Below are 24,376 nucleotides of genomic sequence, written 5' to 3' on the forward strand. Positions count from 1 at the left end.
ACTGACCATTTTGCATCTGTTAAAGCAAAATTAAACTCTCAATTTTGAAAAAAAACGCTGACAGGCAGGGTTTTTTTTTTCAACAGAAGAGACCCTAGTGGTCTCCTCCATCAAACACTTCACCCTGCATGTCAGTGGTAACACAGAGCCACACATGAGTATATTTATTGCAACGCTCTGTGCCTTGATGAGACTCCTGTGCACATGCCCAGGCCCAGACATTTAGCTGGCTGAACAGAGCGAACCCAAAAGTACACTAGGAAAAGATGGAGGTGCTCTGGACCAGATGCTGGGATTTGTTCAACAGGCAATTCTGCCATAGTGTGCAGTGCCATACTGGCACATTATGCCAAAAATCTCCTAGGGGGCCCATAAAAAAAAAAAAAAAAGGGTTTTATTCCGCTTTAATGGACCTTAGTCTGCCTCTCATCCAATCCAATGTGGGAGGGAGAGACTTGTTTTGATGCAGAAACAATAAAATACTGGAAGTGAGACCTTACTGAAATGCTACATTAGCTATGCATGGTTATAACAGGGCGAAGCTTCTATATTTTTAAAAGAGCTAAACAATCAGGCTAATATTATGAGGCTATAATCTCTAAGAGCCGGTTCACACTGAGGCGATACGACTTCGAGGGGCGACCACATAATGGAAGTCAATACAAGTCGCTCCCAGGTCGCCCCAAAGTAGTACAGGACCCTTTTTCTAAGTCGGAGCGACTTGTGTCGCTCCTATTAGAACGGGTCCTGTGCTAATCAATGGCGAGCGACCGAGCGCAACTAGGCAGACCAAGTCGCGCTAGTGTGAATGGGGTCTAAAAGTATTTGACATCCTCAAACATCGAGGAAAAATGTTAAACAATCTTCATAGTCATAGAAAAAGAATTACTGATTGATAATGTATTATAGTATCTTCACCAGCAGGTACAAAACACTAATAGGACTAGCAAAACTAACTAAAGCCTGCACATTTATTTTATTTTTTTTTTTCAGATACTTAAATAGCGCTGTCAATTTACGCAGCGCTTTACATATACATTGCACATTCACACCAGTCCCTACCCTCAAGGAGCTTACAATCTAGGGTCCCTAACATTCATACATTCACATACTAGGGCCAATTTAGACAGGAGTCAATTAACCTTCCAGCATGTCATTGGAGTACACATACAGTTGTTACAGTGAATGTTGCATTTCTGAAGCACGTAACATTTGTCAAAAGCATGTTAGTGAGGTCAGAATGCTGGGATAATTGAAACCATTCCACAAAAATATTTTGCTTTCGATGTCCCCTGTTAAAATGAACTGCCAGGCAGCATGCAACACACCCATGTCCTGTTTTTCAAAGGCAAGGTCCATTCACATGGTTTAGTCAATGATAATGTGTTGGTAATGGATCTACTGCCACCTAGTGGCTGCTAAATATCCTGTTTCCAATCTTAGAAAATGTGTCAGTAGTGAGGCAAGTAGGTCCTTCCTTTAATGTAAGCGGTGTTGTACATGACTAACTAATATTCAGCATTTGATTAATGAGAAAGCAGGGTTGAAAGTCAAGGAACTCGGTCCAGACATATGGAGTCAGCACGGCGGACTGTAGTCTCTAGAGGTATCATTAAAACTGTAAAGCCATAATGCTTTCATTATATAGCACTCACCCACAATCACTAAACAACTATGTCCACTGGATTTTAAACCTAAATTATTTTTATTTCATGACACTCATATTGCAAGCACAGATAGTACAATAAAGAGCCCTATTATCTATACTCATCAATAGAAAAGAAAATCTATTTTCACTAGGTCATATAAACAACCATGTGTAACCTAAAAATGTGTACAACTACATCTCTCAGCACACAGTATTCGATACTGAAAATATAAACACTTTATGGTTGGAATTATCAGTAATTCAGTACAGCTGGTTCTAGCAGTCTTTTTTTTTTTTTTAAGAAGCACTGAAGGCAGATTTTTTTTCCTTTAGGATAGAGTAAAAGAGGGTTATAACCCGTCAGTTATTGATCTATCCCCCATTGGGGAGATTATCCTTCATTTTCTGTCCCATAGCCAAAACCGGACTTGAGATAAAATCGGTTTGCCATGAGAACTATTGTACCCATTGGAAAGTCTCCCTCCAACCCCCATTCCTAGTTTTTTGGAATTTTTTCACTTTCACTGATCACAAAGAAAAACAAACAGATAGCCAATCTCCCCATCATGGGCACAGACCGCAATAGAAATTTAACCAGATGTTTTAAATACTCGATCTTAAAAAAATCTTTTAGGTATACTTTAAGCACAGGGCCCATGTTGTGGGCAATCATTGAGAAAATAGCTAAACTTTCAATGTACAAAAATACCAATGTGCATTAAAAGAAGGCAGAAGTGATGGTGCAGATCTCACACCACAACTCAAGCCAAAAACAAATTTCAATTTAGATAGAGTGTGGGCTAGAATGTCAGGACAAAGACAACAATATAGTTGACCCTTAGGGTATTTAGTAGAACAGGCATGAGAAAAAAAAATAAAAAAAGGAGTAAAATATATATATATTTTTGAATAAAAGTATGGAAAGGTTAAAACCATTGTCAATTTTTAACCATATAGGGAGATTTCCCTTCTCTTCTGGTCTCAACAGGAAGAGGATTTTCTAATGCGACCAAAACGGTCTCTTATTCATGCATGTTCTGGGCCAACTCAAAATGTTGCATTGAGCCTTTTATTCCCGGTAAAATTGGTAAAGACAACATTTAGCAAGAATTAATCTCCCATGGTGTGGATACAGCGCAAAAAAAAAAAAATAGAAAATAAAACAAACACACTGACAGTGGTTCTAAACCCTCCATATTCTATCCAAATTTAAAAAATAAAAGTTTTGGCCAAGATATAAAACTTTAGGCTGAGGGTGAAACCCATTTAAAAGAAAATGGGATTCTGAGGAAGAACAGCAAGATTACAGAAACTTATCAGACATTAGGCTTCATGTACACGGGACGTTGTTAAAATTCCCTTTGAATGCTGGAATTTTTAGGACGTTTGAAACGTCCGTTAGGTCGCGTTTAGCGGGCGTTTGCGTTTAGAACCTTTTGGAGGTCAAAAAAATGTATTCCCCTTTAACCACTTTACGTCTGCCTGCAGTAATATTACTGCGGCAGAGTGGCTCCTTATCGTCTGACGACGTAGTACTACGTCGTCAGACACTCCCCTCTCTCGGCGGCGCGCTCCCGCTGTATTCAGTCACAGCGGGAGTCGGGCCAGGGGAGGAGCAGCGGCAATTGCCGCCGCTCTTCCCCGATCGTCGGGGATCTAGTGTGGAGCTCCGCCTGCTTGTGTAAACACAAGCGGGCGGATCTCCTAAGTGACAGGCAGGGTCAGATTGCAGGGTTCAGCATAGCTGAACCCTGGATCTGTCCTTGTGTCCTCAGTCACCTTCCCCCAAATGTCAGTAAGCACCAGGCATACATTAACCCCTCCCTCTCCAATAAAATTAACCCCTTCCCTGCCAGTGTCATTTTTACAGTAACAGTGCATATATATATATAGCACTGATTACTGCAGTAATGTCACTGGTACCCCCAAAAGTGTCGAAAATGTCAGTCAAGGGTCCGATCTGTCCGCCACAATGTCGCAGTCCCGCAAAAAATAAAAAAAAAATAAAAAAAACGCAGATCGCCGCCATTACGCGTTAAAAAAAAAAAAAAAAAACACACCAAAAATTACATAAATCTTTCCCTTAGTTAGTAAACGCAATAACTTTTGCGCAAACCAATCAAAACATGCTTATTGTGATTTTTTTTTACCAAACATGGGTAGCAGAAAAATTGGCCAAAAATTTAAAAAAAAAAATTGGTTTTTACATCTTTTTTGGGGGGAATTTCATATAAGGGGGAATTTCATATAAAAATGTTAAAAATATTTATTTTTTCAAAATAAACGCTTTTTTTTGTTTATAGCGCAAAAAGTAAAAATCGCACAGGTGATCAAATATGACCAAAAGAAAGCTCTGTTTGTGGGGAAAAAAAGACGTAAATTTCGTTTGGGTACGGCGTTGCACGACCACGCAATTGTCAGTTAAATTCGCACAGCGCCGAATCGCAAAAAGTGGCCCAGACGCAAGACAGCAAAATGCTCCGGGGGTAAAGTGGTTAAAATGGAAAAACGAACGTTAACGCGGGTCATCGTGTTCGGACGCGTTTGAAACGACGGGAAACACGTTGGAATGCAAATAATTGCATTCTAAAAAAAGTCCCTGAACGCAACTGCCTGCAAATGACTGTAAACGACCCTGTGTACATGGACAGATAAGAACATGGAGCTGCGTTCAGGGGCTTCTGAAAAAAAAAAAAACGCCCAACTGCTCCTAAACGGCCTTTTCCAGCGTCCCGTGTACATGGAGCCTTACTGCTAACTGCAAATGACAGCGAAAGTGGAGTCAACCCAAAAATCTTCAGGAATTGTAGCCAAGAAGGCTGGAAATCGCGTATTGTGTTTGATTAATGAAAAACCAAGGGTAAGGAACAATCTAACATTCTCATGTGGATTTAGCTTTGTGTTCCTGCGTTAATAAATGTACATTTGTGTGTTTGTATTTTAATTAGAATATACTTTATACAAAGAGAAATGCCATTCAGAGCTCTTTTAAAAACGACAATTGCTAAACTTACCTTTAAACGAGCAACCTGGATTGAAGAGAAGCTTCTGACCCCATTTATGGAGGGAACAAGTCTATTATATAAAGCCTGAAAAACAGACAGAAGTTCTTGTACAGTGGCGATAACATGTCAGACTTCAGAAAAAAAAAAAAAACTAATAGGGCATATAATCTTTTTTTTTTTTTAAAGTTAAAACATTTAATACAATATTTTATATAATACAGTCCCCAGATCAAACGAAAATATAACATTCTTTGAGTACCAAGGAAGAATGGCAATAGCTGTAGCTCCATCCACAAAGTAATGATTACCTTGTCTGATTGAGTGTTCTCGTGCAGAATCCTGGCATCTATGGCGGCTGCCAGGAGGTTATTGGCTGCTGTAATAGCGTGAATGTCACCAGTCAAGTGTAAGTTAAACTGCAAAATAGGAAAAATCTGTCATACATGGGGCTTGGACAAATCACTGCAAACTGATTAGGGTAAAAAAGTCTTTTCATTTAAAAGTTTCAACTATTACTCAAAAATTGTATTTTAGGTAAGCCTTTAGGCTGGCTTCACACCCATGTTCTTCAGTTTTTCCTCATGAATTTCCTATTAACACACACACACACACACACACATACATACACACGGGGTGGTGTGAGAAGAGCCTTTCATTTTTCAAATACAGCAAAGCCAAGATCTAATGTCCTGTTGCCATATCATGGTTTTCTGTGCATTCTCTTTCACTTCTATGGGCTTCTCGATGTACATTGACCAATTAAATAAAGGCGCTTAAACTTTTCACCACACATCACAATACATATATACATTATATATAAATCAGACTCATAAAAAAAAAACAATAGGATGGCAAGTAACATGCAGTTTGATGCTTTGTACACCATACTGAAACGCATTAATGTGAAAGGGGCCTTGAAGTAGAACTATAGGCAAAACTTTCTTAATTTTGGATAGAGCAAGGGAGGACTATAAACCTGGTCTGATTTTCGCCATCTGTGTCCCATTTTGAAGATTTCCCTCCTGTCCCGTAGCCAAAACAGAAGAGGAAACTCCTGCAAATTAAGGGAGTCCCTAGGAGATCCCCAGGACACCAGAAGTAGTGTCCCCATTGGACGATTTCCCCTCTATTACTTTTTTGGGTACCTTTCCACATTGCGAAACAAAAAAAAAAACGGAATTTTTGTAAAATCTTACCTGTAAAATTCCTTTCTCTGAGTCCTCCGACAGTCGCCGCCTCTTCATATTCGTCACATATGGGGTATTAGACTTTGCTCCGAAGGAGTAGCTAGGCAACAGAATATGTTAACAATAAAGCTTTAACATATCCCACCCTCAAGGGGTGGTCCCCTCAGTCAATACCCTCCTACTTCCTGCAACCATATCTCAGTTTTAGTGGAATAGCAGTAGAGTATACAATCAAACCCCAAAAGAGGGGCGGGGGCGGCGACTGTCGGAGGACTCAGAGAAAGGAATTTTACAGGTAAGATTTTACAAAAATTCCGTTTTCTCTTACGTCCTCCGACAGTCGCCGCCTCTTCATATTCGTCACATATGGGGACGTCCCAAAGCAGTGCAAACATGAGGGGTGGGAAACGCATCCGCGCCGAAAGGCAACGCAGTCTCCACATCAAAGAAAGGAACCTTACCAAAGGAAGGAAACCAGCTGGGCAACAGCAAAATAAGTGCTCAACAGGAGCAACAACCCAGGAAAAGACAAAAAAACCAGGGGATACAAAACTTATCCCAACAGCCAGGAGTCCCCAACAAGGGACCCTAGGGAACAGCCGCACTAAGAACCTTGCGGCCAAAGGAAGCATCCGCCGATGCCTGAACATCTACTTTGTAGAATTTTGTGAAAGTGTGCACGGTCGACCAAGTCGCCGCCTTACACACCTGGGCTACAGAAGCCCCATGACGACAGGCCCAAGACGTACTCAGAGATCTAGTAGAGTGCGCCTTCACAGGCACAGGGGGAACCTTCCCCTGCAAAGCATAGGCCTGTTCAATGGTCTGCCTGATCCATTTGGCGATGGTAGAGGCCAAAGCCGCCATGCCCTTCCGAGGACCCTCTGGAAGAACAAACAAGGAGTCCGTCTTTCGAAAAGACTCAGTCGATTTAAGGTAAACCCTTATCGCCCGAACAACATCCAGAGAGTGCAATCTCACCTCCTTTGGATGTTTAGGCTTCGTGCACAACGAAGGCAAGACAATATCCTCATTAAGATGGAAATCCGAAACTCGTTCGGCAGAAAAGAAGGATTAGGTCGCAAGACCACCTTATCCAAATGAATAACCAGGTACGGAGACTTGCAGGACAAAGCCGCCAGTTCCGACACTCTGCGAGCCGAAGTGATCGCCACCAAAAAGGCGACCTTTTTGGACAACATAGACAACGAGATCTCCCTGATCTGTTCAAAAGGAGCACGTTGTAACACAGAGAGAACGAGATTCAAGTCCCAAGGGGGCAGAGGATCCCGCCTCGGGGGAACCAGATGCCGCACACCCTGAACAAAGGTGCCAACCAAAGGATCGGAAGCCACGGGACGTTGAAACAGAACGGCCAGAGCAGACACCTGACCCTTTATCGTAGCCAGCGCCAAACGCTGATCAACACCCGTTTGAAGGAAAGACAGCACACGGGACACCGAGTACGTGCGGGGTGAAAACCCCCTGGACTCACACCAGGCAAAATAGGCCTTCCAAGTACGGTAATAAACCTTCCCCGAGGAAGACTTCCTCGCGTTGATTAAAGTATGAACGACCTCCGGAGAGAGACCCCTCTCCTTCAGGACCTCGGTTTCAACAGCCAGGCCGTCAAAGCCAGCGACTGTAAAGCAGGATGGTATATCGGTCCTTGAGACAGTAGATCGTCTCGAAGAGGCAGACGCCACGGGGCGTCGACCGCCAGATTCACGAGGTCTGCGTACCAGGACCGGCGAGGCCAGTCCGGTGCCACAAGAATCACCGTGTTGCGTTCCGAGTGTAACCTGCGAAGGAACCTGGACAGCAACTGAATCGGTGGAAACGCGTACATCAGCCTGTACTGATGCCACGGGGCCACTAACGCGTCCGACGCGTCTGCCCGAGGGTCTCGCGTCCTTGCCACGAACCTCTTCACCTTGTTGTTGAGGCGAGACGCGAACAGGTCCACTTCTGGAAGACCCCACTTCGCGCACAACGTCTGGAAGACAGCCGGATGGAGAGACCATTCCCCCTGATCCAGGGTCTGGCGACTCAGATAGTCCGCCTGCCAGTTCTCCACTCCCGGAATGTGAACCGCCGTTATCGCCGGGACATGAGTCTCGGCCCAAGACAGAATGTCGGCCACTTCTCGAGCCGCTCGGGCACTCCTGGTGCCCCCTTGGTGGTTGATGTAGGCCACCGCCGTGGCATTGTCCGTCTGCACCCGAACCGGGCAACCCTGCAGCCGGTCCGTCCAGCGATGAAGACAGAGCCTTATCGCACGCAATTCCAGAATGTTGATCGGAAGGGAAGACTCCCCCTCCGACCAAGTCCCCTGAGCGGACAGAACGCCCAGAACTCCACCCCAGCCCGACAGGCTGGCATCCGTGGTGATCACCGTCCATGAGATCGGACGAAACGACTTGCCCCCGGACACCAACGGGGACTGGAGCCACCACAGAAGGTTTTCCCTGGTGCGAAGACTCAACGAGATTTGAAGATCCAGAGATTGAGGTCGCCCGTCCCACCTGGACAGGATCTCCGCTTGGAGACCCCGCGTGTGAAACTGTGCGAAAGGAATCGCCTCGAAGGCCGAGACCATCAATCCCAGACATCTCATACACGTCCGCAGAGACGAGTTCGGAACGTCCCTGAGGGACCTGACTTCCTCCCGGAGAGTCCTGAGTTTGTCTTCCGGCAGGAAGACCTTCGCCTGCACCGAGTCCAGTATCATTCCCAGATAGGGGAGACGAACCGACGGACTCAGTGTCGACTTTGGAAAATTTATCGTCCAACCAAACTCCTGCAGAGTTTGCATTGTGACAGACAGGTCCTCCTCCAGACCTTGTCTGGTCGCAGACCGAACCAGAATGTCGTCCAGATACCCCAGGACAGAAATGCCCTGGGCCCTCAATGCCAGAACCGGTGCAAGCACCTTGGTGAAGACCCGCGGAGCCGAGGCGAGACCAAAGGGCAACGCCACGAACTGGTAGTGATCCTCCGCAATGGCAAAACGAAGGTACCTCTGATGACCCTCGAATATGGGGATGTGAAGGTACGCATCCTTCAAATCGATGGAGGCCATGAATTCCCCCGGAACCAGGGCAGCCACCACCGACCGCAGGGATTCCATGCGGAACTTGCGAACCCGCACGGAGCGGTTCAGAGCCTTCAAGTCCAGAATTGGACGAACCTTGCCCTCCTTTCTGGGCACGGTTAACAGATTGGAATAAAACCCCCGAAACCTGTCCCGATGAGGCACCGGGACCACCACTCCCTGAGCCCTCAGGTCCCGCACCCCTGAGGGGGCCGAAAATTTGCATGCTTCTTCCCAGAAGCCCCCTTAGCCTTGGGGAAATGGGGCAAGAGAGTGCTCTTACCCCCGGTGATCCCCTTAATCAACACATCCAGGGACTCCCCAAAAAGGCGAGACCCATCATAAGGCAGATTGGCTAAGGTCTTACGTGAAGATTGGTCCACCGACCAACATTTTAACCAAACCAGGCGGCGAGACAACACCGCCACGCTGTGCACACGTGCAGCCAACGGAATCAAGTCCAGGTCCGCATCACACAGATACATGACACCCTGGTGGATCTGATCCACCATATCCAGGGTCGCCGCCGAGGCCGAATCGGCCACTAGGACGCGCCTAAGCATCTGCGTCCAACTTGCGATCGCCTGGGCCGCCATGAGAGAAGCAAACAGAGCCTTAAGCATAGAACCCGTAACAGAATAAGTATGACGGGCAAGAGACTCCAGTCTCCTATCCGTGGCATCACGGAAAACAGGGGAACCCTCTGCAGGAATCGCAGTGGCTTTGTTCAAAACCGCAATTGCATGATCCACTGGTGGAGGCACACACCACCGTTCATCAGTGGCAGGCGAAAAAGGATAACGCAGCTTGAATTTACTTGGTACCGCAAAAGGTTTGCGCAGATCGCGCCATTGATCCTTAACGGCGCGCTGAAAATCAGCATTGCAGGGAAAAACCTGCGGCGTCCTGCGTTTTCTCTGCGTCCCATAAGCCGCCAAGGCAGCGGGGGGACACACTTCGTCCTGCAAACGCAGCGTTTGCTTAATGGAAGCAATCAACTCATCCATGATTGCAAGCTCTTCAGGCGAGCCAGGGGGAGAATTATCGACCCCCTCGACTTCAGCCTCCACCTCAGACCCCACCAGATCAAGAGAGGAGCGGGACCCCGATAAGGAGGTCCCTGCCAGAACAGCCCCATCACCTTCACCCCCAGAATCAGAGGACAGAGCAACTCTGGGCCGTTTAGTAGATTGAGCAGCCACCAGCATTTGCACCTGAGCAGCAAGGCCAGCCACAATAGTGGCTAAATCCCCCCCTGGGGGGGAAACAGCGGTCCCCTGGCTTTCCACCAATACTGTAGGAAATTTGCCCTCCTGAGAATCCATTGCCCCTGTAATGCCAGACAACCAAGGGTTAACTGCCCCTTTTCGGCAAGCGCAGCCCACCGCACCACACTCAAGCACAATGAGACCCCCACAGGGAATATGCAAACTGAACACAGGCAATGGATAGCAAGAACCGAAGGATAAAACCTGAGGAGACCCTCGCCGCTGCTGCTGCCTCGATCGGTGTTCCTGGAAAGAGGAAGTGATGCTGCCAGGGCGCTCTATGTAAGCCTATGGAGGCTACAAGAAAATGGCCGCCATGCATGTAAACCATGCGGCCGGAGCGGGTGCAGGCAAAATGGCGTCGTTTGGCGCCGAAAACGCCGCTCCACAGTGCATTAAAACACATATTACAATCCAATATAAGGATACATGGTAGATCGCCGCAGCGATCGCTGTATATGCCCAAACATGCCAAGAAAAAATGCCCCACAGCACACAGCTCTCACACTGCCCAGCCTGACACACACAGTGTCATACAGCTCCCCCCCCCCTTGCAGCCCACAGCATGCAGCCGAGAGATAGGGAGACAAGCAGTGTGAATAGAGGCAGGTTACACAGTCCCAGACTGACACCCCCCAGACAGACAGGTCCCCACATAAATACACTTACCTCACATGGCGTGGGGGACCCGCACAGGCGAACAAGCCGCTGCACATGAGGCAGGGAGAGTCGCAATTCAAGACGCACAAAATGGGGGTTAAGAAACCGCACAGCGTCCAGTGAGGTAGCCACCTCACCAATCATCCCTGCACCGAACAGGGATGGGTCGTTCACTATGCCAGGAGCGTTACCTGGCTGAACGCTCGATGGCAGACTGGGAAGCCACTGACCCACGACCTGCGACCAGGGGGATCAGCCCGAGACCCAGTCCGCATGATCCTCTTCGGCCGAAGAACTAACTAACGCTGACAAAATAACAGCTAATAAAAGGTAGAGAGAAAAACTCAAACAAAATATTAAAAAGAAGAAAGTCTGGGACAGAAAGTCCCAGCACAGAGAGAGCCAGCCACTCCTGACAAGCTAGACATTAAAACTGAGATATGGTTGCAGGAAGTAGGAGGGTATTGACTGAGGGGACCACCCCTTGAGGGTGGGATATGTTAAAGCTTTATTGTTAACATATTCTGTTGCCTAGCTACTCCTTCGGAGCAAAGTCTAATACCCCATATGTGACGAATATGAAGAGGCGGCGACTGTCGGAGGACGTAAGAGAAAAAATATATTATAATATATATATATATATATATATATATATATATATATATATATATATATATATATATATACATACATACATACATACATACATACACACACACACACACATATATACATACATACATACATATATATATATATATATATATATATATATATATATATATACACACACACACACACACACCTTTAGTTTTACTTTAGTAAGAGAAAAACAGAAGCAGTCATGCCTCCTCTTGAAATAGTTTGTGGATCATCTGTTATTGTTACACAGTATAGATTACCAGAAACAAGTATGCAGGTCAAACAAAAGGGAGAAGTTTTTATCTGTACCTCTTTCTCCAGGTCAGCAGCTCAAAGTTTTGAAGTCAGAGACAACTAACATCTTTCCAAGGAGGGGTCACTAATGGCAGTGTATAGTGGAGTATAGAGGACTGAATCTTCAGCTTTTAAAGTATTTGGGGCTCCAGTCGACCAGTAAACCCCATAGTTCCTGATTTTGCTCTAAAACATTTTCAAGTCTTTTCCATAACATGAAATACATCAGTTAACATCATTCTCAAACCTCTACCAAACACTGAAATACCAGTTTTGGGAAGACCCAACTGTTCAGAACTAAAAGCAGCAGGTCTTGTTTGGTTATTGTAATGACAGGTGAAGAATTTATATTAAGGTGCTTCAGTACCCAGGATGACCTCCTTAAGGATGACTCCCCATGATGAAGCTCTGTGGGCAGAGTGAAATGTGTTAAGGGTGTGGCCTTGTTGGAGCCCAGGCTGAGGCGGTCATATAGAATATGGGGTTTTGCAGAGATCTGTGACTTCCAGAACTTTTCCCTTTTCCATTAGATGTCTAGAGCTGGGACAAGCTCTTTCCTTGTCTGCACTTCCAGTGATTGCTACAGGACCCGGTAGAGCCTTGAACAGCATCTGTTAATTTAGTTTGGATCCACAATGAAACACGTTGGACAGAGGTTTCCGATCTCGGAGCTAACAATGTGTTCGTAAGCAGGAGGAGTGCAGCAACCAACTGGAAGTTCATATTTCTGATACAAGAGTGTACTCAGTGGTTGCATGCCCAGTTTCTGTTCCAATGCTTTTGATCATTTAAGAATGCAAGTGCAGTCTTTGGTTGTTAATATTAATAAATATAGCAGGGAGTTTTATATACTTAGTATGTCTTCCTGGAGCCCGATTCATGAGAGGGACTACGCTTGGATTTTCCAACTACTAATCTTTGGATTGCACATTAGGAACCCATTTGGACATTAGGAACCCATTTGGTGAGAAATGCATTCCTACATGAAGTGCTTAATGTGGATCCATGGCGCCTGACTAATGGTTTAGCCAGTTCCCACCAGGCCTGACTCGAGCGGGACTTTAATCATTCTGGGTGGACGTCAAATGGCATCCTTCCGGAACACGCCTCGTGCGTGGCAATCTGTCACCAGCTATGTCTGCCGGATATAGATATATAATATAGTATTAATGTGCTAGTTATCCAATGCCAAGGTATAGGATTGCACCGCTTGAACCCCAAAAAAACAGTGACTCAATTCACACAAGAAAAAGGATGTAAAAAAAAGTAGGCTGTGAAAAAAAAAAAAAAAAATCTAATTAACAACAGAGGGGAGATGGTGCACACTGTTTTCTTCTGCAATCTAGAAGACCATTTAGTCCCTAACCACGATTATGGTCCTCCTGCATTGGTGAATGTTGTTTAGCTCATGGTAAAACAACAAAGACTTGATTTCTGATTCATGAAACCTTCCAATCTAGCATGCAAAGAAAAGATCAGATCACAATCAATGGTATATCTACAGTAAGACGTTAGAACAGGCTGTTCTGTTCTTTCCAAAAGCACATCAAAAGTAATTACTACTGTACTAGGCAACATGCCGAGTCTCTATAATATGCTTTAAGGAGAGCATGATGACTAAGTAGTTTGCCCTTTTTTCCTTACAGCTATGGGCCCAAAAGCCATCACAATGCAAAAACATACTAAATGCCTAAATAAAAAGCAAAAGGTGACACCATGACTAAATAAAACACAACCTGACCAGCATCATGGGGCTGCATCTCCTCAAAAAAAAAAAAAAAAAAATATAGGATTTTTAAACTCACTGTAAAATCCTTCTCCGAGTTCATTGACAGACAGCTAGCTCCATATTCCTTACCATAGGGTTATGCTGCCCTCTACAGGAGGACTAGGCAGACAACACAAAAGCTTGACTACACCCAGTGGGCTGTCCTTAGCTGGCATAATCCCCCTTTCTGCTTTGAGATACTCAGTCTTGTAACAAGCAGCAACAAAAGCGAGTACAAAAATCCTATTTTCGCTTCCGTTCACTGACAGACACGTCTCCATATTCTTTACCATAGGAACATCCCAAAGCAGTGCCAAACATGAGGGGTGGGAACAACAAACCCAAGACTAAGCCAATCCAGGCAATAGTGGCTCAATTAGAACACGAGCCTAACCTGAAATACACCTTCAAGAGGAAAAACAGACCTTCCAAATCGCAGCCTGCAAAACTTTGTAGCCAAAAGAGGCAACCGCAGATGCCAAAACATCCACTTTGTAAAACTGAAAAAAATATGCACCGACGACCTAGTGGCTGTCTTGCACACCTGCGCCACTGACGCCCAATGACGGAAAGCCCAAAAAGCACAAAGTGCCCGAGTAGAATGTTGCCGTCACAGGGAATGGAGGGCAACCAACCCCTAGTGGAATAAGCCTGGGTCACAGTCTGTCTGATCCAACTGGAAATGGTAGCAGAAGAAGCCCCTTCCGTGGCCTAAGCACAAAGAGCGAGTCCGATCTCCAAAAAATCGACTTGAAAAGCTCGCATATCATGCAAGGCAAATTCACTGGGATGAGGGACACAAGAACAGCACACAATGTCCTCATTCAAATGGAAATCAGACGACAAGACAAAGCCGCCAACTCCGACACCCTGCGAGCAGAGGTGATATGCCATCACAAAGGGGGCTTTTTTGGTGGCCAAGTAAAAGGGATCTCCCATATGTCTTTAAAGGGAGGTTTTTGAAGAACCGACAGAACCAGGTTTAAATCCCACGGTGGCAGAGGAGAATGTAGAGGCAGAGTAAAATGACAAAACCCTTGAGGGTATGTATGCCAATCAATAAGAAGCCAAAAGGTCTTAAAAAAAAAAAAGACTGCCAAGGCAGACGACATTTGGCCTTTCATGGTGCTCAAGCCAGTTTCTGATCAACACCCTGTTGAAGAGGCCAGAACCTGAGCCACCGCAAAAGAAATGAGGATGGACTCCTCAAAACGCACACCTGGAAATGTACGCCTTCTACATTCAATGATAAAGCTTTTGAGATGTAGATTTTCTCGCTTTCAAGATGGTCGGAATCACAGAGCCAGAATAGCCCCTGTCCTTCAGCACCTGATTTAACAGCCAGGACGTCAAGGCCAGTGACTGCAAAACAGGATGAAAGATTGGCCCTTGAGACAATAAGCCTTCAGGGGAAGTCGGTGACCAGTCGCACCAGGTCGGTGTACCAAGACCAGCGTGGCCCGATTCAAAGCCACCACCAGAATGACCGGAATCCCTTCGGACTCGATCCTGTGTAGAAGTCGTGAAAAAAGCTGGAGTGAAGGAAAGACTTAGATCAGATGGTATCGCCTTCATGGAGCCACCAGAGCATCCGTGGCGTCTGCCAGAGGATCTCGCGACCTGGCCACGAACCTCGGCATCCTGTTGAGCAGAGACGTCAATAGATCCACTTTGAGGGTGCCCCACCGCAGACAAATCTGCTGAAACACATCCAGATGAAGGGACCATTCCCCCTAGTTCAATGCCTGAGCTACTCCCAACTGCCAATTGTCCACGCCAGAAATGTGCAAAGATAAGAGGGCTAGAACTAATCATTCTGCCCACCAGAGAATCCCGGACACCTTCAGGGCCTCTTAACACTTTCTGCCACCCTGGTGATCTACATAAGCCATGGCTGTGGTGTTGACCGACTGAACCCGCACCAGGAGCCCCTGGAACTGCTCAGTCCAATGATTTAAGGCAAAGCTTAAGCGCCCGAAGTTCCAAGACCTTGATGGGCATCTGTTGCGAGGTCGGGGAGCGCAGTCACCAGACCAGAGAACACTATCACCCAACTTCAAAAAAATCACCTAGTTCAGCGACTTGGGACACTTGTCCCATTTGACCAGAAACTCCTTTTGAAGGAGTCTCGTGTAGAACTGTGCAAACAGAACTGCCTCGAAGGTGGACACCATCAGGCCCAACACTCGAATGCATGCCTGAAGGGTTGACCACATGTGGGCTAGCAACAGTTGAATCTTCTGGTAGGAGCCAGGGCAACTCAAACATTCAGAAGCCACACAATCGCCCACAAAGTCTGGAGAGTAATTGCCACATCGGCCGTCGGAGCCAACAGAAACTACTTGCAAGAGAAGGTCGTCCAGGTACGACAGCACAGCAATCCTCTGCTGATGCAGCAACACTGAAACTGGGGCCAACAATTTGCGAAGAACCGAGGAGAGGAAGCTAGACCGAAGGGCAACGTCACAAACTGATAGTGCTCTATTCCCGCAGCAAAGCGGAGGAAATGCTGATGCCGAGTGCAAATTGGACTGTGCAGGTAGGCATCATTGACATCTAAAGAAGCCAGGCAACACCCTTGATGCAGGGACTCCACCACTGTCCAAAAGAACTCCATTCTGAATTATTGCACCTGCACAAAAAACAGTTCAGGGCCTGAGGTCCAGAATCTGATGAACTTGCCCTCCCTCCTGGAAACAATGACAGGGTATGAATAAAAACCCCCGAAAACGTTCCCACACTAGAACCAGGACGATCATGCCATGGGACAACAAGTCCTGCCCTGCCCACAAAAGAGCTTGCAGCCTATCCGGAGGCAGGTGCACGGTGGAAGGAAGGAACCATCCTGGAGGACAACAGAATTCTATCTTGGAACCGGGTACAATGACCTCGTGGACCCACTGAAGACGTTCCCCCCCCAACCCAAATATTGATGGGGGCCTAGTCAACAGGTCTAGAGAACACGTCAGATGCCCAAGTAGGTCATCCAGGTTAGCCCTGAACAGGTGCACGCCCTAAAAAGGCCATTTAGTCAGGGCCTTCGTGGACGTTTAATCTGCAGACCAACACTCGGCCACAAAATATGCCTAAGCACCACTGCCGAGAGATAGCTTAGAGACTCACAGGAACCGTATTCCCAAGATGCATCACAGACAAAATGCAGACCCTGGGCCATCCACCAGTTCACCATAGGCGGGTGGAAACTGGCCGCCCCCCATGGCCAGACGCAAAAGCATCGCCCACACTGTCAGTGTCTGAGACACCAGAGCGGAGACCAAAACAGCCGCAATAAAGGCACCAGCCATAGTAAACGGGTAACAGGCCTTAGAGATTCTGCCTCGCCTGTCTGCCGGATTCCCTAAAAGCCAGGGATACTACCACTGGAAACATGGTTGCCTTAGTCAACCTGAAAATAGGGGAACCCACAGTTGGTGGGACCGTGCACTTCCTTAGAGATGACTTCTCAAAGGAATACCGGACAGCAAAAAATCTTGGGACCAACATGGGTCATATTGGACACACACTGCACCTATAGACACAATAGTCAAAAAAGCTAGATAAGAGAACACCATAACCGCACAGGACAGGACAGCTTGTGAATGACAAACGGAACAGATATGTCCGCAGCAAACTCACCTGCAGCCTCCAACATAAATGGCTCCTGCACGGACGCAATCAGTGCATCCACCAATGCTTTTTTGTGGGGCGCAGCAGCCATGGAGGAATCATCCTCACTGTCTAATGAGTCTGGGGAAACGTTGACCCGTAGAGTGGTCCCATCTGTGACCGAAGCAGATGCAGGATCTGAGGAGACAGGAGAGGCCAGGGGGCACAATTTTCTAAGCCAAAGCCATCCTTACCCCTCACAGGCGGTCGACTGATGCCCACAAAAAAGGGGGCCACCGAAAGGACCCTGCGGGCGCCCTTTCATGGGGGCCAGAGCAGGCCACAAACGGACCCCCTAAGGGGGCCTGCCAGTGATGTGGGAAGACCCACAGACAGGCTACCCCCCCCCCCACTAGAAAGGCAGATGCCCCACAGTATCATGGCAGCTAAAGCAACCCAGGGAACCTGTTCTTCCCCCCCAGAGCTGCTCTACCAGAAGGGGCGGCCTAGTAGGCCCCAAAGTCACGGCCTAAGTTTTTTAGGCTGTGGCCTAAAGTTTCGTCCACCAGAGTGCGATCCGAGGGGGAACCCGCAACTAGCCCAGGGAGCGGAGGGGAGACAGATGTCCGGGGGTACAATGGCGGCTTCAGACTCCGCAACTGGGGTTGCCCCATCCAGGATCCAGCTAGTAGGCCGCAAAACCACAGCCTAAATTTTTGGCCTGCCAGACCGCATGGTACTTGAACTCACGGATACTGGGCAACCCGCCCCCCAACTGTCCCAAGGGGACCCAAAAAATGCCACGCACCACATGCCCACCAAGGGTGACAGGGGGACAGTACATCCGCAGGCAACAAGGCCAAGGTCACCCACAGCCTGGGCATCAACTACCACCCCCCCTCCCCGGAGGGACCAAGACAAACCCCGGTGGGAACATCCCAGGGAGTACCCGTGCCCCACACTGCATGCAGGGAAGGAGGGGGCCCTTACTTGCCGACCCAGCGACGCGTGTAGACAACCCTACCAAGACAGTAACCCTCTCGCCAAAGTGTGGGAGCTGTCGGCCAAAAGAACTCTGCAACTCAGGCAGAGACCCAGTTGTATGCAACCTTGCGAGAGGTTTAACTCGCACTCCAGTGAGGGAGGCAATGTCCCATCTGATCGTTTGCTGGCCGGGCTGAGGGGTGCACTGGAACTAAAATAGTCCAGCCTGTCGGTTGCTAGAAGATCTCCACAGGAAAAAAATTCCAAAAATCAGCAAAAAAAAAAAAAATATAGACAAAAATGCCAGGACTTAGGGCCTGTCAGAGACTAGGTCCTACTCCTGAACTAGGCAAACAAAAACCGAGTATCTCTAAGCAGAGTGGGGGATTGTGCCAGGACAGCCCACAGGGCGTAGCCAGGCTTTTGTGTTGTCTGCCTAGTCCTACTCCTGTAGAGGGCAGAATATGGAGCGGTGTCTGTCAATGAACAGAAGAGAAACTAAAAATGTTACCTTTTATCCAAAAGTCTCTATTTTGCTAGGCACATATTTCCCTGCAGTGCTTGGCCTGTAAGATGATCAATAAAGTAAACTTTTGCCTATATAGGGAGCACTAAAAGTTTTAACATTCCCCCATGCAGCACATGCATTACCTTTCCTTTACTTCACTAAAGCTCTGTTTTCCTGCTGGGAGCAAAGGTATATACTTGGCATTCAGGGTATGGGTGATTATAGGACTCCCTCCCTCTCCATTTCATGTGACATCATTGGTGCCTTATTATTGGTTTCACACAAGAGCAGGAAAAGACTCCACAGCTCTGACAAGTTTGGACAAACTGAGCTGAGCTTACACAGGGCTTTTTTTCCCACACCCCACAGCCAAAATTTCTCTAGCGGCAAGGCAGCTCTCCTACACAGGATCACATACCTGTAACGTGATCCTGCACTTCCGGCTCTGGGATGTGCTGGCGACCTGCTCCCGCTGCGATTGGGCACAGTGGGAGCCAATCAGCGGGACCTGCCAATCGTTTGGGACAGAAGCAGTCTATGTAGACAAGGCAGATCACCGTCAGTAGGGAAGGTAGTGATCCTGCGTTTCCCCAAAGCAGGAACACTGATCTCTGCCTTCCCGTAGTACAAGCATCTCTCCCACAGTTCGTAAGCATATTTTAGGCACATTTAACCCTTTTATCAACCCCGATGTTAACCGTTAACCCCTTCCCAGCCAGTGTCATTAGTACAGTGACTGTGCATATTTTTAGCACTGACCACTGTAATGTCACTGGTCCCCAAAAAAAAAAAAAAAAGTCACTCCATGTCCGATTTGTCAGCTGCAATATCGCAGTCTGCTATAAGTAGCTGATTGCTGCCATTACTAGAAAAAAAAAAAAAAAAATTCCATAAAGATATCCCATAGTTTGTAGACGCTATAACTTTTGCACAAAACCAATATCAATATTCACTTATTGGAATTAAAAAAAATATGTACAGTGCCTTGCGAAAGTATTCGGCCCCTTGAACTTTGACCTTTTACCACATTTCAGGTTTCAAACAAAGATATAAATCTAATTTTATTTGAAGAATCAACAAGTGGGACAATCATGAATTGGAACGAAATTTATTGGATATTTCAAACTTTAACAAATAAAAAACTGAAAAATTGGGCGTGCAAAATTATTCAGCCCCCTTAAGTTAATACCTTTTGCTGCGATTGCAGCTGTAAGTTGCTTGGGATATGTCTCTATCAGTTTTGCACATCGAGAGACTGACATTTTTGCCCGTTCCTCCTTGCAAAACAGCTCGAGCTCAGTGAGGTTGGATGGAGAGCGTTTGTGAACAGCAGTTTTCAGTTCTTTTCACAGATTCTCGATTGGATTCCGGTCTGGACTTTGACTTGGCCATTCTAACACCTGGATATGTTTATTTGTGAACCATTCCATTGTAGATTTTAGGTTTTGGATCATTGTCTTGTTGGAAGACAAATCTCCGTCCCAGTCTCAGGTCTTATAGTTACATAGTGAGGTTGAAAAAAAGACATCAGTCCATCCAGTTCAACCTATGATGTGTGTGTGTGTGTCTACTGTTAACCACACATTGTATACCCCTGTATGTTGTGGTCTTTAAAGGTGCCCATCTAATAGTTTTTTGAAACCATCAATGCTCCCTGCTGATACGACTGTTTGCAGAAGAGAATTCCACATCCTTACTGCTCTTACAGTGAAGAACCCCCTGCGTATTTTAAGGTTAAACCGCCTTTCCTCTAGTTTTAGTGAGTGGCCACGCATCTTATTGCATTTCCTTTCTCTGAATAGGTTTTTCCATATGCTAGGGTTTCCAGTACAATATTTGTACATTGATATCATATCCCCCCTCAATATTCTCTTCTCCAGAGAGAATAAGTTCAGTGCTTGTAGTCTTTCCTCATAGCTGATGTCCTCCATTCCCCTAATTATTTTTGTTGCCCTTCTACATTTTTCAACATTGAACCTCATCTGCCATGTAGTTGCGAACCCCATAAATTTTGTTCAGGTCCGCTTGTAAGGTTTCCACATCCTGCCCAGAAGATATTGGCATGCTTAGTTTAGCATCATCTGCAAATACTGAGATTTTGCTCGATATCCCCTCCTCTAGATCATTTATGAATAAATTAAACAGGATTGGCCCCAGGACAGAACCCTGGGGGACCCCGCTTTCCACACCCGCCCACTCTGAGTACTCCCCATTAATCACCACCCTTTGCAACCACCCCTGGAGCCAGTTCTCTATCCAGGTACTCACCTTATGGTCCATACCTACCTTCCTTAGTTTGAACATTAAGCGTTTGTGGGGGAACGGTGTCAAAGGCCTTTGCGAAGTCCAGGTACACCACATCCACAGGCTTACCTTTATCTAGGTGGCAGCTCACTTCATCATAGAAGGTTAATAGATTGGTTTGGCAAGAACGATTTTTCATGAATCCATGCTGATTACTAATAATAACACAGTTTTCATTACTAAAGTCTTGTATGTGGTCCCTTAACAGCCCCTCCAAAATCTTGCAGACTACTGATGATAGGCTGACCGGCCTATAGTTACCCGGGATATATCTCGGCCCCTTTTTAAATATTGGTACCATGTTGGCTTTTTTCCAATCAGCTGGCACCATACCCGTCTGTAAACTATCCTTAAAGATTAAGAATAATGGTCTGGCAATCACCTGGCTGAGCTCTTTAAGAACCCTCGAGTGCAAGCCATCCGGTCCCGGTGATTTATTTATGTTAAGTTTCTCTAGTTTAGTTCTAAGTCTATCTTCTGTTAGCCATGGCCGTATTTCCTGAGGTGTGTTTAGTTTGGCCTTACAAGCTGGGTTAGTGTAGCCCCCCGATTCTTTTGTGAAGACTGAAGAGAAGAATTTATTTAACACTACCGCCTTTTCCCTGTCCTCTGTGGCCAAAACTCCCTTATCGTCTTATGGGGCCAATGTGTTCTGGCCTCGCTTTCTTACTGTTTATATACTCAATTTCTTGGGGTTCTTTTTACTCTTCCGCTATATGTCTCTCGTGTTCCATTTTAGTCGCCCTGATTTCGTCTTTACATTTCTTATTACACTCTTTGTAATGCTTGAATTCTGCCAATGACCCCTCAGTCTTGTATTTTTTGAAGGCCTTTCCTTTAGCATTAATATGCATTTTTATTTTGGAGTTAAGCCACCCAGGGTTTTGTTTTGCTCTTTTAAATTTATTTCCCTTGGGAATGCACTGGTCAATCCCTTTGTTAAGTATGCTTTTGAAGCACTCCCATTTTTCCTCTGTTCTTTGTTCCCAGGGTTCTATCCCATTTGAGATTTTCTAGCAGAGAGCGCAGATTTGGGAAATTGGCTCTTTCGACATTCAGTGTCCTTATATTGCCCTTGTGTTTCCTATTACTGTAATTAATACTGAAACTAATTGACCTATGGTCACTGTTTCCCAAGTTGTCCAGTATTTCTATATCCGTGAGCAGGTCTGTATTGTTGGTAATCAGTAGGTCAAGAACCGCATTGTTTGTCGGTGCATTTACATGGTGTCTTTTGCAGACTCCCATCAGGTTTTCTTCCAGAATGGTCCTGCATTTGGCTCCATCCATCTTCCCATCAATTTTAACCATCTTCCCTGTCCCTGCTGAAGAAAAGCAGGCCCAAACCATGATGCTGCCACCACCATATTTGACAGTGGGGATGGTGTGTTCAGGGTGATGAGCTGTGTTGCTTTTACGCCAAACATAAGGTTTTGCATTGTTGCCAAAAAGTTTGATTTTGGTTTCATCTGACCAGAGCAGTTTCTTCCACGTTTGGTGTGTCTCCCAGGTGGCTTAGGGCAAACTTTAAACTACACTTTTTATGGATATCTTTAAGAAATGGCTTTCTTCTTGCCACTCTTCCATAAAGGCCCGATTTGTGCAGTATACGACTGATTGTTGTCCTATGGACAGAGTCTCCCACCTCAGCTGTAGATCTCTGCAGTTCATCCAGAGTGATCATGGGCCTCTTGGCTGCATCTCTGATCAGTCTTCTCCTTGTACGAGCTGAAAGTTTAGAGGGACAGCCAGGTCTTCGTAGATTTGCAGTGGTCTAATACTCCTTCCATTTCAATATTATCGCTTGCACAGTGCTCCTTGGGATGTTTAAAGCTTGGGAAATCTTTTTGTATCCAAATCCGGCTTTAAACTTCTCCACAACAGTATCTCAGACCTGCCTGGTGTGTTCCTTGTTAATGATGCTCTCTGCGCTTTAAACGGACCTCTGAGAATATCACAGCGCATTTATACGGAGACTTGGTTACACACAGGTGGATTCTATTTATCATCATTAGTCATTTAGGTCAACATTGGATCATTCAGAGATCCTCACTGAACTTCTGGAGAGAGTTTGCTGCACTGAAAGTAAAGGGGCTGAATAATTTTGCACGCCCAATTTTTCAGTTTATTTGTTATAGTTTGAATAGTTTATAAAGTTTGAAATATCCAATACATTTCGTTCCACTTCATGATTGTGTCCCAGTTGTTGATTCTTCACAAAAAATTACAGTTTTATATCCATGTTTGAAGCCTGAAATGTGGCAAAAAAGGTTGCAAAGTTCAAGGGGGCCGAATACTTTCGCAAGGCACTGTAGCAGAATACATATTGGCCTAAAGTTAAAAATTTATAGTAGAAAGTAAATTTCTTCAAAATTGTCAGTCTGTTTATAGCCCAAAAAATAAAAAACCACAGAGGCGATCAAATACCACCATTAGAAAGCTCTATTTGCGGTGAAAAGAAAACTACAAAATTTGGCTACAACGTCGCACGACTGCATAACAATTGTCAGGAAGCTTGTACCGAGAAAAATAACTAAGCTGGTATAACTGACCTCTCCTGAAAAGGGTAGTTCAATATTTTAGGCTGTTCCCCAAGAATTAGAACTTATCTGCATACTTGTTCTAGGTCAGTGATGGCGAACCTTGGCACCCCAGATGTTTTTAAACTACATTTCCCATGTTGCTCATGCACTCTGCAGTGTAGTTTAGCATCATGGGAAATGTAGTTCCAAAACATCTGGGGTGCCAAGGTTCGACATCACTGTTCTAGGTGAATGATTTCACAAGCCGAATTAAAGGCCCTGATCAAAAAATGTGAAGTAAAATTTCGTCCGGCAAACGGTCTGCCGATTTTCAGTTTGTTAGTAAATGCGGTCCCCGGGTTACAAACAAGATAGGGACTGTAGGTTTGTTCTTAAGTTGAATTAGTTTGTAAGTCGGAACAGGTATGTTTTTTAAGTGTAGCTCCAGCCACAAAAATTATTTTAAATTTTTTTTAGATAGCATACGGAATGCTTAACACCCCTGTCACATTTGTTTTGCTGTCTTTACCCCTGTTCAAAAGATTTCACCTCCACTTTCTGTCCTTATGATAATTGGATTTTGAAAATTTTGGGTTGTTGTGGAAACCAGGATTGGCGATAAAGCTTCAGTGGAGACACTTTTCCCATGGTACCTCTTACAGGAGTGAATTTCCCTTCCTAGGGGGAGATTTCCTCTCACCTCCTGTTGTCTCCCTCCGTTTGCAAGTCGGATGTATGTAACCCGGGGCCAGCCTGTACAGTGCTTTCGACAGCCGATTACAAATTTTTGGACGACAAAAACTGGATGTTCAAGATATAAAATGTTTATCGTACGTGAACACAATGTCGGATTTCTGTTTAATTAGTATAATTTTCGTGTTAAAAA

General features: G+C 45.8%; 1 protein-coding gene across 2 annotated transcripts in view; it reads right to left on the minus strand.

The window, feature by feature from the left end:
* The window catches only part of MTHFD1L (methylenetetrahydrofolate dehydrogenase (NADP+ dependent) 1 like), a 562,387-nt gene that overhangs the window by 432,272 nt on the left and 105,739 nt on the right, over window positions 1-24,376 (minus strand). For both annotated transcript variants that reach the window (XM_082251220.1, XM_082251219.1), the window contains exons 14-15: window positions 4,962-5,069; window positions 4,663-4,737 (exon numbers count right to left, since the gene is read on the minus strand). In XM_082251220.1, coding sequence (XP_082107346.1) covers window positions 4,663-4,737; window positions 4,962-5,069 — 183 coding nt within the window. The remainder of the gene's footprint in view (window positions 1-4,662; window positions 4,738-4,961; window positions 5,070-24,376) is intronic.

The sequence above is a fragment of the Pelophylax lessonae genome, assembly GCF_965119305.1.
Source record: "Pelophylax lessonae genome assembly, chromosome: 3".
NCBI classification, from domain to species: domain Eukaryota; kingdom Metazoa; phylum Chordata; class Amphibia; order Anura; family Ranidae; genus Pelophylax; species Pelophylax lessonae.